The 13048-nt window shown below is 42.6% G+C and overlaps 1 protein-coding gene across 5 annotated transcripts in view; it reads left to right on the top strand.

Moving 5' to 3' along the window:
• The window catches only part of msi2a (musashi RNA-binding protein 2a), a 219237-nt gene that overhangs the window by 24703 nt on the left and 181486 nt on the right, over positions 1–13048 (top strand). For all 5 annotated transcript variants that reach the window (XM_058412541.1, XM_058412543.1, XM_058412540.1 and 2 more), the window contains exon 6: positions 3373–3414. In XM_058412541.1, coding sequence (XP_058268524.1) covers positions 3373–3414 — 42 coding nt within the window. The remainder of the gene's footprint in view (positions 1–3372; positions 3415–13048) is intronic.

Raw genomic sequence — 13048 nt, 5'->3', positions numbered from 1 at the left:
GCGGTTAAGTCTTTTACATACCAAATCCAGGGCATGATTACGAGGAAAATGAACGAAAATTCTCAGGAACATTGTTTCCATCAGATTCAGTGGTTAGTTACTAAGAAAGGACTGAAATTACACTGTAAATACACATAGCATCACAGCTAACCAAACGTCGGTGTGTTCCGCTATATCGATAAACATTTATTCCAAGTATGAAATCAGAGCATCAAGACCAGTGATGAAAAATGATCACAATTCCAGTGTCCTAACACTAAATCAGTCAACTTTACTCTGATCAAAGGGGAAAGTTTTTTTTTTTTGTTTCATTATGAAATATTAGTGCTGTAAATTAGTCTGCCTTTGCACATATTTTTTGATTCCTCACCATTTATTGCCGAAGTGATGGAGCGGACAGTTTTTGGTCACACCGTTCAATATGAATGCGAGCTAATTCTCTCATCAGCCTCGCATTTACATAAATACCTCAACTGAAAGGACACAGATTGTTGGCATTTTCCTCCTCGCTGAGGTGCACAGAGGAGCCATTCACTTCAAAAGGGCACGACCCGAAATAGGAAGCGTGCTCTGATTGGCTCGTGCAGTGCGTATCTTTTTAAAGGCATCTTGTGCCTGTAGTACTACTGATGAATGGAGTCAGGACTTGGACAGATGGTGTGTGTGTGTTTGTGTGTGTGTGTGTGTTATTTCTTTTTAGTTATGTGTATTCAAATTGGCAACGCTGATTGCCATGTTAATCTCACACAGCATTTTTCATCAGGCAGTGAATCAGTGCAAGGTTTTGTTTTTTTTTTCCCCTCCGTGTGCCCTCATTACTGTAATATTGCAACGGATGTTAAGAAGAAATCAGAATCAGGTTTATTTTTCAATATATTTTTAAAAAAAAAAGGCATATGAACTGTGTGTGTGTGTGCAAGGGGGTGGGGGCTATTTTACAGAGACACCTCATGAAAAGAGTCAACCTGCTTTGCAATTCAAAGCGTGGTGGTGTGCGAGCGCTCGGATTGGGCTGCTCGCTCGCAGTAATTGAGGTTGAATCGCTTGCGCCTGGGGCCAATCGCTAAAACGAATCATTACATGGAATTCATTATGAGGAAGGTTACTATAGCCAGGTGTTATGGAATTCATCTCCTAAATTGACCTGATTTACAGAGATAACAATCATAACTCTGTCAAATGGAATTATAGCTTTGGGGGGGAAACGTGGCCGTTTATCCTCCAGATAAATTTCTTAAGTCTCCGTTCTTCTGCGCTGGTAGACAGCAGGGTAATTGGGTCATGCTCCACATAACAGTAGCGCCGGTTTAATTTCTCTTAAAGCCGTGTTTATGTGGACGTAGTTAGGAAATACGTGACGTAGCAATTAACGCACACAACACACTCGGTGTGAAGGTCTGAGCGAGACGTGTGTTGATATTAAAAGCTCGCAGCTTGATGACTGATGAAGCTTTTATTAAGGCACGATGATGTGATTTTGATTTTTCAGGATATGAAGATCATGATGCACTTTCCTGAGGATAACAGGATCATTATGGCTCAGTCATTTTATAGCTATACTATAGATATTCTCCGCATCAAGTCATTGATTAACTGTCAAGGCCTTGTTGTTTGTTTGTTTGTTTGTTTTTTGTTCCACCTGTTTCAGTCTCTAGCCCAGAATGAATGGGTCATAAACCAAATATCATGATAATATTTTCAGATGTCACAGTATGATATTTTTTGCCATATTGCTTACCACAAGCTTTCCATGCTTTGATGTTAACAAGGCAGTTTAGTGAAGGAATCGTTCACACGATGCTGAACAATACATTTTAAATCTTCACCTTACCAAATGTACTCTCTCAGCTTGATCGGTCTGCTCTCCAAAGTTTGCTTCTAAGTGGTAAAGCAAGCGTCTAGTTCCCATTTAGCTACCAGCATGCCAAAATCACACACTCTCTCTACAGCTTTGTCAAATTGTGGTTGTGATGCGGTTCTCAGATGTTGTATGACACACCGTGTTCTTATAAACATGGACGAAAGGAGGCCACTAAACAGTAATAGCACCGCCTTGAAGCTGGAACTCTGTGATGAATAAACCTACATGTAATTAAAGGCTAATAATAAACCGATCAAAATGTGTTGATATTTAACAAAGAAAAATATTTCATTGTTGATGTTTTATCTAGAGATATTTCTAAAGATATTTTATCTAAAGTTTTGTATATTCTTAGTAAGGTATATACTGTGATTGGTGTCTTCTGTTCATCAGCGCAAGTACGAATAATTAAGCACGATATCATACTGATACCTGATGGCAGTATCAGTATCGATGCGTCGCTAGCGTTAATCATACCGTTTTCTCATGCGTTAAATGAGATTATGTCACAAACCTCTTCCGTGAAGGACACACTTTCATCCAAATTGCTCCAGTGTTTTCATATAGTGCACATGACGAGTGTTCGCCTCCGTAATGATTCCAATCTGATATCACTCCATCCCTCCCTCTGGGCGAGCGTTCAGCTCTATAGTGCGAGATGCACCTCAACGTTTGCCTTGCTGAACACGGCCAAGTAATTTTCTGCAAGAGAACAATTTCGATCTGTTTACATTTTTTCTTTCTTTTTTTTTTTTTTTTTTTTTTTCTCTTTTCTTCCCCATTTCTCCTTCACCGTCTCCTCGGATGAGATCGGCTGAAAGTTTTAAAGAGCCGCGTATTAAAGCCGAGCGTGACACTGGTGCATGAAATAGTTTCTCATTCGTTCCAAATGCGAGATTGATAAAGCTCCCGGCGTGAGCGACTGACGGGGAGAAAAACACCAAAATTAACAAGGCGATGAACCAAAAAAAAAAAAGAGAAGAAGAAGAGTCTGTTGTCCTCTTTAATTTTGGGACTTCTTGAGTTGACACGATTGCTTTGAGCACTTTGTGTGAGCACTTCAGTCTATAGTGATGGTTGTGTTTCTATGTGTTTTTTTTCCCTTTAAAAGCTTATAAAAGTGTCAGTGGATAAAATATGTCTGAATTAGTGCTATTATAGAAAAAGAATCCGTTTTTGGATGGTGTGCAGTGTTTACTTCCCAAATAATAGCAGCAAAGTTCAGTTATTTATTTATTTTTTTTAAATGATAGCATTCATTCATAAATACAGTTAATATTCTGGAATGTCTATGAAACAATTGCCTGTTATAACTCATGTCATAGCAGCTATAAAGGCTTGTTCCCTCACCAGCCTCTCTCAGTTCTTTTTCTTTAAGACAAAAGAAAAGCTTGTTAGATGCATGATGATGTCTTTTTGGCCATGATGCTTCCCACTGTTCTGTGAACTAATCAGATGAGCAGTTGTGTTTTTGGCATCCTGTTAATTCTCCGTTCTTGTTTTCTCCTCAGATTGACCCTAAAGTGGCCTTCCCTCGCCGCGCTCAGCCTAAGGTAAGACACCCTCCATCCGTCCATCCATCCCTGGATATATCCATCTGTCCACCGCTGCTGCTGCTGGTTTCTGAAAGTCGTGTCTCTGTTTCTCACCGCTCCTGATCCCTCCTCTTTCTCATTCTGTGAACTTTGGTTCAGACTTGTATTGTGGTTGTATTTGGTGTGTGCTTCAGGCAGTCTGAGAGATGACAGGAAGGTTGTGAGCTCCAAGATAGCGACAGTCGGACCCTTAACCCTGAACTGCCCGGGATTCTCCGTCTGCTTGTGCTGATTTTTTTTTTATACTTACAACACTGGGATGTTGAAGTCTCGATTCTGATTGGTCAGAAGTTGTGTAGATCTGACAGCAGTGCAGCTTTTTTTTTTCTGTAGTGACTGCATTCACTGGTATTTGGATGTTTTTTTTACATTTTTGTCACCATCGTCAGTGCTTTGTAACAGTATGAGGGAAAGCTGTAACTTCACATGATAAGCTGTGGGGTTTTTATTAAATCATAAGCGAGGCCGGTGATGGAGTGACTGTTTATAGCTGCTATAACATTATAGCTGCTGTACACATTATATAATTGTGTATTTCAGCTGCGTGTTTGATTCATGCTACTGTTTTTTTTTTTATGAAGGTCGCCATTAAATTATGATTCCCTTTCACTTCCTGACTCTAAAGAGCGTCACATTATCAGCGTGTTTACTGTGTTTTCTTTTCTCTTGATCCCCAAACAAACTAAAATCGATAATGGATTTCTCCCCCCCCTCTCTTTCCGTGTGGTTTTTCTGAGAGGTATTGTTGCTGAGCAGTTTGAGTTTCAGATGGGGAATCGGCAGCGAAAGCTTTCAAAGCCAAAGCACATGGTGTCTTAAGGGTATCGGCATATGGTTGAGAAACAGAGTGTTTCTGTGTGAGGTTCCCCCCCCATACCTTTTCCTTTTTTTTTCCTCTCTTCTAATACTTGCCCGATTTTTGCTTTAACCTTTTCTTTCCATATCACAGCTTGGGGAAAAAACATGGGGAAAAAAAATCTGTTTGCCTCCGGATTGTCGGATTTCTGTCGAAAGGATGAAAATGCGTTTTGTTCTCGGAGGCACTGCTGTTGTTTTTTAGTCTTTCCACAGCAATATGATCCCAGTATATAAACGGTGTGGCCAAGATATGGAAACCGGATTGGCAATTTTCAAAACCTGGACGACTTTCTGACTGAAAAGCAATAGTGTCAGTGGTGTTGACAATGTATCAGTGTTTAAGAGCAAAAACAATGGATTAAGATAATGCATAAAAAATCCTGCTTTGACTGCCTGAGAAAGGGCACGATGAAGGGCAAGCTGATTAGTGAAAGAAAGAAAGAAAGGTTTTATTTGTTTTTGTATTAGGCACTGAATGTGAATTTCAAAAGGATCTCGCAGCAATGGGATTAAGGCAGATAGATTAGCATTGCACAGCCCTTTTTGTTCCTCCATGTCAAATTGATTTAAGGCCTCTATAAGCAGTCTGGCTTGGTTTTGAAGCATCTCTCTGTTTTGCATTTGTCATCGTTTTCGTTTTTCTGTCTGTCTCTTTCTTTCTCCCCATCTCTCTCCGGTTCTCTCTGTCCTTCCGCTCTGCCCTCCCTGTGGTTGAGGTATCGGTTTCAACTCTTTCACCGAGCAGGCAGGTGTTTCAAAGGGCCACGCTGTGGGATGAACAGGTCGACCTGTTTGTGCGTGTGTGTGTGTGTTAAATATGTGGGTTAAGGTTTCACATGTGTCCTTTCATGTGTGTTGCACAGCATATCGCTTGTGAAATATTATCGTAATGTTATTGCATTAAGCAATAGGTAAAATATTTCAAACATTTTCAAGGTAAAATCAGACAGACTGTTATGAGCATGTCTGAAACCGCTGATCTCACACACAACTCTCTAGTTTTTGCACAGAATGGTGAGGGGGAAAAAATCCAGTGACGCTTCTAACAGGCAGAAATGTTGATGAGATCAGTGAAGAATGGCAAGGCTGGTTCAAGCTGACAGGAAGGCTACGCTAACTCAAATCATCACTCTTTACACCCGTGGTTAAAAGGCATCTCAGAACGCATCATAACTTGTTGAGAGTGTCCAGAAAGAACAGCTGCCTTTAAATGGGTATGAAAGCACAATCATTGCCCAAAGATTCACCCTGCTTAGGCAGCCTCTTTTCAAATAAAATGCAGAGAGATCTTCTAGATATTTTTATTTGTAATTAGATATTGTTTGTGTGTAATAGCTCGAAGTATTCCTGCTTCAGATTTATACATAAATATTCAGTAGAGACGGTGGCAATGTGGGGTCTCATCTAGTTATGCAAACCGCAGCTTTGATCTACACGCATGCTCGTGACCGTATAATGCCTCATAACGTACGTCTGTAATGTTTATCATCAACAACGACAGAGGGATGAACGCTCAGATCTAGTGGAGGTACGTGACCCGGTCCGAGCTCCACCGGCGAGCCTGTCGTCATAAACCCACGCCGCCATTTGCTCAGATGAGTTCACACCATCATTTGCGCAGATAAATCCGCCGAGTCGGCGAGACATGCAGCCTAATGAGCAAGAAACACTGGAAGCTCATGAGCTGCTAAAGAATATCAAAAGCAAAACGGCCATCACCCTTTCCTCGCCTCCTTGTTAGGAATGGCCTCGTTCTGTTTTAGTCTGCAGAAAAGTGGAGGGGAAAAAAAATCAGGGTTGACGTGCCAGCTAATATTGCCTGAGATCAGCGAGTGTTTTTTGCTGCTGTTGTTGTTGTTGTTGTTGTTGTTTTGCAGTTTTTGTGGCTTGACAGAACCCAACGTGTCCCGACACGATTTTAATTGCCGCTGGGGCCGTGGCCATTTATGCTGTGAGAGGAGCTCGTTATGGAAATGAAGCCTCGTCACTAGGTGTTTCAGAACCAGACGACCGCTGCACTAACCCTTTCCTCATTGCGACAGGTCTGCCTCGTTATGACGGACTGGATGAGTGCAACTTTCATGTAGACGGTGGCGCCTTTTTTTAATTTTTTTTTATTATAGACCACAGAAGGCGCAATGGGCTGGGAGTGGATTTGAGATGAAAATCTGAACTTTATTGACTTAAGGCAGGAGTGAACAAAGGTCCAGCCAAGAGAACTTTCAAAGTATGTGATTTCTAGCAGAACTCAATGCCCCATGCTAGCAAGGCAGAGAAAATTTATAGAGCACTTCTTGGTCAGTTTCTAGATTGTTTGGAGAGAAGCAGAAAGCAGGAGGCTTCACTCGAGTGTTCTGTTGAGCGCTCTCTTCAGTTTGGGCTTCCTCTTGGGAATGGGTTGTGTTGGTAACGTTGTGATCCTAAGAGCCAACCTTCTGGGATTCCTGTGTCACTCCAGTTGAGGGAAAATGTGTTGCCTAGCAAAAAAGCTCCAAGATTGTAATGAAGTCCAAAGGTAACGCCTGCTAATACTCCTGTGTGTGTGTGTGTGTATATATTTACACACACACACGCACAAGTGTGATTCAGGACTACATCCATTTCTTTGCCAAAGCAGTGAGGCCCAGGAGCTTTGCTGCTCGACTCTTCTTCTAACTCTGAGCTCTCACACCAATTAAGGCGCCAGCAATGAGCTTTAGCTTCTCTCATCACTTCTGTTCATCTATCTCTCTCTCTCACACACACACACACACACACACACACAGTGGTGCTTTTGGTCAACCTTGCTAAGCAGAGTGAATTGAATATGACTCCTGTTGCTGCCCCATTTTGCACATCTTTAGGCCATTTAAATATAACAGCAGCCTGGGCTTTTAGATTATATTCATTTTAACTGACTGCGTGAACCGCTGAAAAAATTAAAGCTGCCAGGCAGCTCTCCGGCACCCCATACACCCCTGTCAAGCACTTGCAAGAGTTTCAGTCATCTGCTAGGATTTTATTTCCTAACTCCTTTGGAAGGGCTCACCTTGACTCCAGCATTTCTTTGATTCCTCCCCTGTTCTGTCTTCGCTAAACAACCTGAGGTGTAAACAGAATGCTCCAGCCACGAGTGTGTATGGTGTTAGCGTGTTAGTTAAGAAGAGAAAGTCTGCTTTGAAAATAACCTGTAGCAGTTGGGAAGTCCATTGACTAACCCACACTAAAAGAAAAAAACAACCAAAAAAAAAAAACAAGAAACAAACAGAGTTAACCTGGATTGTATTGGATGTGTGTGTGTGTGAGGATAGTCGATCAATCAGCGTCGAGTTGATGGGATTGCTTTATCGTCACCCCACTCTCACCCTCTGGGCCCTGAAAAAAAAAGAAAAGGAAAGGAACGCATGTCGCAGGCACAAACAAGGCCGTGTGCACAGAGGAGGATGGGAAAGGCTGTTATTCTTGGGTGGTAATAGATGGATCAAAGTGTCTGGAGATGGAATAACCTCCTTACCCTTTTGTTTCTGATTTGAAATGGCCTGTAAAAAAAAGCAGCCAAGCAGAGATAGGATCTCATAAATCTCCCTCAAACACAGGCAGGCAGAGTGGATTGGAAGAACGACTGCGAGCGTTTGTGATCTGCGTGTAGGCCAGAGTGCACTCCGAGGGAGTGTGTTGGTGTAGAGATGTTTTTGTTCTTGATTTTGTTGTTATTGACCTAAAGATTCTCGCCTGCTTGCGGAATGCCTTCGGAAAGGTTTTGTGGCGGTGTCTGGCTGCCTATTTGGGTGCGTTTCTACACATTTACTGCAGATGTTTATTCATGTGGTGTGTGTATGTGTGTGCGCGCTTCACGTTTCCTTTCCCTTTGTCTTCCTGGCTCTCGGCTAATTAGATTGTGGTGGGTGGGGGTTCCGGGCCCTGTAGCTATCGGCAGCAACTGCCTGTCTTTCTGTGAGCATGCACGTGTGTGTGTGTGTGTGTGTGTGTTCGTGTATGCAGAGAGGGCACCAGGTCGCTCCAGCTGGCCTGTCTGAGATCTCCATGTTGAGTGACAGTAATGAGGAGTGCGAGGCAGTGAGGATGAGTGGACAGTTCAAACCTCCTCCAAATCCCCAGCAGAGCCTCCTACATGAAGAACAGCCTGTAGATTAGCTCCTTTGGTATCTCTGGTCATGTTCCACATGACACACGGGTGTGACCTTGTATTTTCTGGAATGTAAGATGCTTTTTTTTTCTTTCAGCATCCTGCATGTGCTGAGACTTGTACAACAAAGCCACATATTAGTCTCATTATAATATAATAACCTGTTTGGTTGTTAGTGGATTAACGCTAAAGACACTGTGCACCAGTATTTATGGGAACACAGTTAGCGTTATCATAATGACATTGATGTGGTGCTCTGAGCAGCGCCGGGTCCTGGGTTTGATCTTGATCTTGGTATGTGTTTGTCCTTGTGGCTTTTCAAATGTTCTCCCTGTGTGTGTATGGTGTTCTTCTGGGTTCTCCGGCTTTGAGAACATGCTGCTAGGTGGATTGGATAAGATAACCCGCACATGGATATGAAAGAGTGTTTGAATGTGTGTATGTGATGAACTGATGCTTGATCTGGGGTGTATTCCAGCCACACACTCCGTGTTCTTGGCAAACACTCCATAACCACCATGACCTGCCCAGAATATCCGTCTCCCTGTCCAACTATTTCTTCAACTTTCTATTTATCTCTCTGTCTGTCTGCCTCGCCAACTATCTCTTCCTCTGTCTTTCTGTCTGTTGTGTATCTCTCTCTGCCAGGCTGTCTGTTCCACTGTCTGTCGGTCTTTCTTATTTATACCTGTCTGTCCCTCTACCTCTCTATCCAACTGTCTGTCTTCTGTTTATCTGTCCATCTGTCTGTCTGTGTGCATCTTAATTTTTACATTTCCCAGTATGTAAATGTTTTTTCTACTATGACCACTTGCTTCTTTTAACTGGTAATATTATCATTATCCTTAAGGCACTATTCTTAATAGTTCTATTGTTACTATTTTCAGATTAAAGTGAAAACAGCGTGTGCTTAATTTACTGTATGCATGTGTGTGTGTGTGTGTGTGTGTGTTTGTGAGCCCTGATTCGTTGTGTGTGGATATGGGCCGTTTTGCTGCAGAACCGTTCCTCCCTGCGCACTCTGCAGGGTTTGGTGTTCGACACACTCGAGTGTGCAGACTTCAGCGTTTGCTGCCTAGCAGGCCTATTAGAGCACCTTCAGAAACGCAGGCAATTATCTCTGCCTGCTAGTGTTCTCCACGAGTCAGCCTTTAGCTCCCGCTACATTCAGCCTCGTTTAGCCGCTTAGTCATAGTGTTTAAAGCGATTTATCATAAACCGATGCAGGATGTTTTAGGTGCTTTAGAGTAATTAGCCATAAACTCATGTTCTTTTGTTTGCCTGGGTTTGAACCGCATGAGCGGCGCAGCGCCGTGCGAGGAGAGCTCGCCGATTATTCTTAGCTCTTAGTTGTTAAACGATAGAACTACTGATGGAACATTTACCGAGCTTTATTCTGCAAGTGTGTGTGTGTGTGTTTGGCTCGGTGGTACAGTACATGGTTATCATGTTTTTGAATTTGTTTTAATGACTGAAGTAATGTCCGGTCTCATAACCGTGACCTCACTTGCGTATAATAACCATCAAACTTAAAATCGCTCCAAAGCAGCGCCTTCTCACTCCGCACTTTAGCTTCCGCCATGCCAAAGGTGATCACATGCAAAATACAGATACTTTGCTTAATCAAAAACACCTTCCTGTACATTTTCCTGCGCTCACCCTGGGAAGGAGACGCTAAAACTTCCACACACCAAATTCCTCCTTCTTTTAGCAGACCGCTGAGTTCAGTGGGTTTATGATGATGATAATAGACTGGACGTGAGGTGGGAGTGTGGTGCGATATGTGTTCTTATGTGTCCTGCATCCTTAATTACAACCAATGAACACATCAGTAGCATTTGCAAGACATGGAAAAAGCGGCAAATCAAAAGCGTGTTTGTGTGTGTGTGTGTGTGTGTGTGTGTGTTTGTGTGTGTGTTTGTGTGTGTGGCTAGTAAAAGTCAAACCAAGAAATAGTTATAGGCTTAGGAGATCTAGAAAGATGGGGATGTCCTTTATAAGCGTTGCTGACAGTGAGGAGGGAGATGAGGAATGAAGTGTGTGTGTGTGGTTTGCAGTTGGCTGTGCTGTAGCTCTCTGTCTTCGTGTCCTTCAGAGCTCCTGCAGCACTTCTGTGCTTATCTGCTTGGGTGGCTGCAGGGATCCTCTCTCTCCCTTCTCTCTCTCCCTCTCTCTCTCTCTCTCTCTCTGCACATTGGACTTGCTTCCTTGAGCTTTTTAGAAATTCCAATCTCCTCCTACTCCTCCACTGTGATCTTGCTGGGGGCTGGCCTTTTGTCTTGTGGTGGGTGTGTGTGTGTGTGAGTATGTGTGTGCGTGTGTCACACCGGGCCAGCGTCAGTGCACTGTGCTATTTTCGAGCCTGGCGGAGATGTATTTTGGTTCTGTCTGAACGTGACTCATGACGAACAGTTCCCCTCTGTGGACGCCCACCGCTAAGATGCCTGCCGTCTCTCTCTCTCTCTCTCTCTCTCTCTCGTTCATACACATACACACACTCCCCCTCTTTCGTTTTTGCCACAGCCTGATAAATCTGATGCTAAATTTAGATGAGGTTTTTTTTTTCCACTTTGCTGTCAGAGAGAGAGAGAGATTGCTGATCCTCCCTCTCCCCTCGAACTGAATTTAAAGGGATAATTAAGCATTTTTACGACTTATTAGTAGGACTAACGGTTCTTTGTGTGCGGTTTGAAGGCCGTGTCGTAAGTGTTTAGCTGCGATTTAGACGTATTGAATGAAAGGCTAGTAGGCTCGTCTCAGAAGCTTTTAGATAAAGTACATGTCCTAAAGCGTTCTTGCAAGCTCTCCTGCTGCCTTCCACTTAACTCAGAACCTGGAAATTTATTATTATTATTATTATTATTATTATTGGTTTTTTTTTGGCCTTGGGCTCCAAATGCCATGGATGCCTTCATGCTTGCCTTTTTTGTTAGCAACAAGCTAACAGTTTAGCAATCTGAGGTTGAGGTTCTCTAAACTGGAAAAGCCAAATAATGCATCTGGATATTTATTCATCTAAAGTAAAACATGAGTCTTTAAAGTAGATGAGGAAGACTCTCCATGAAGCTTAGCTGGACCATTTTGAACAAACAAGCTTTTGTAGTTTACAAGAACAGCTCTGAAAACATTTCTATACACTGTAAAGAATACAGAAGGTTTCATATTTATTGGTTCAAAAGTAAAACTTGAAAAATGCTTAATCATCCCTTGAAGGGCCTGCACTTGTTAGCATTTACTAGCATGTGGGAAAGAGGACATTTTGTCCCCATAGCACAACCTTTAGAGAAGTTTCTTCTTTCACGGTTTCTGTTCAGTAACAGAGATACAGTCCTCGTTATAGTAACATCGTACTTGATCAAAGTGTAGAAAATTCTCGATACAGATTAGTAATCATGTAATGCTAGCTTATTCATGCAGAACTGATAATGCTAAGCTAAGTTTAGGGACTTATTCCAGCTTTAGGATTGTATTAAGAGAGTGGGTAAAATAAACTGTCTGTTTGATTACATGAATCTGCACTCTTCTTTTGCAATTAAACAGCTAGCATGAACAGGTAGCATGCGCTAAAAACGGAAGCGGTGTGTGAGGTGTGTGTTAAATAGCTGCCCTCTATCTGCCCTGGCCCTCTTTAGCAGAGTGTTATGAGAGGATTGGATAGTTGCTGGGTCAGTGAGTGTCGTATTCGAGAGCTAAGTGTCTCTAAGTGTATTAGCTTTTCTGACGCTTTTACCTTGAAGCTTTTGGAGGTCGAGCGGGATATTCTGTCTAACGTGGCTGCTGCGCTCGAGAGTGCCTCAGGGTCTTCGGCAATGTGTTGCATTTCCTTTTAAAAAAAAAACAAAACAAAAACTAATTTTCTTTTTAAATCATCCTCTGTTGGCTATTAATATAACTGTTGCTCATTTAAGATCTGGTTTGTTTTATTTTTATTTTAAATGAAATCTGCGTAGTTAATTCCAGACAGGATTCTCCCTCGTGAGTCGTGTGAGCCTGTCCCAGTTAGTCTCAGCCAAAGACTATCGCAGCGTGCACATGCGTGTGTGTGTGTGTGAGTGAGAGAGAGAGAGAGAGAGAGAGAGAGAGAGAGAGAGAGAGAGAGAATATATGTGTGAATTAGGCTTCAGTCTGGCCCACTTTTCTGATAAAAACGGCCCCGTGAGTGGAATTTCTGTAGAAACGCTCTACCCGTGGTTTTAGCCCACCGCTCACTTTTAATAACGGCAGGCGTTGGCGATGGCGCCTTGATTGCGCTCCGAGTGAAAATCCCAGTACGCCCACATGCCATCGATAGTGGAAGTGGCTTTGGTACGCCAGTGTTTTAGAGGCAATTACATCACAATCAATACCGAGGGGAAGAACAGCATGGGGTTGGAAAAAAAGAGGATTGCAATAACGCAACACATCCAGACAGGAAGATTTCTCGTTTTCAGGCAGATTTTGATATTCGAGTGTTGATTAGATGGAGGAAGGCTGGGACATCCAGCATTGAGAGTCTGTAGTCCCAGTCCTGAGGCTTTAACAGCTTCCTGCCTTGACACTTGCAGAAGAAAAATAAACGCACTAGATATTTTCCTCTCAGTCTATAAACGCTGTCAGTAGGAAGCACTC

The sequence above is a fragment of the Hemibagrus wyckioides genome, linkage group LG16 (genome assembly GCF_019097595.1).
Source record: "Hemibagrus wyckioides isolate EC202008001 linkage group LG16, SWU_Hwy_1.0, whole genome shotgun sequence".
Classification (NCBI taxonomy): Eukaryota; Metazoa; Chordata; class Actinopteri; order Siluriformes; family Bagridae; genus Hemibagrus; species Hemibagrus wyckioides.
Note: the sequence above shows the minus strand (reverse complement) of the source record. Positions and strands in the feature narration are given on the sequence as shown.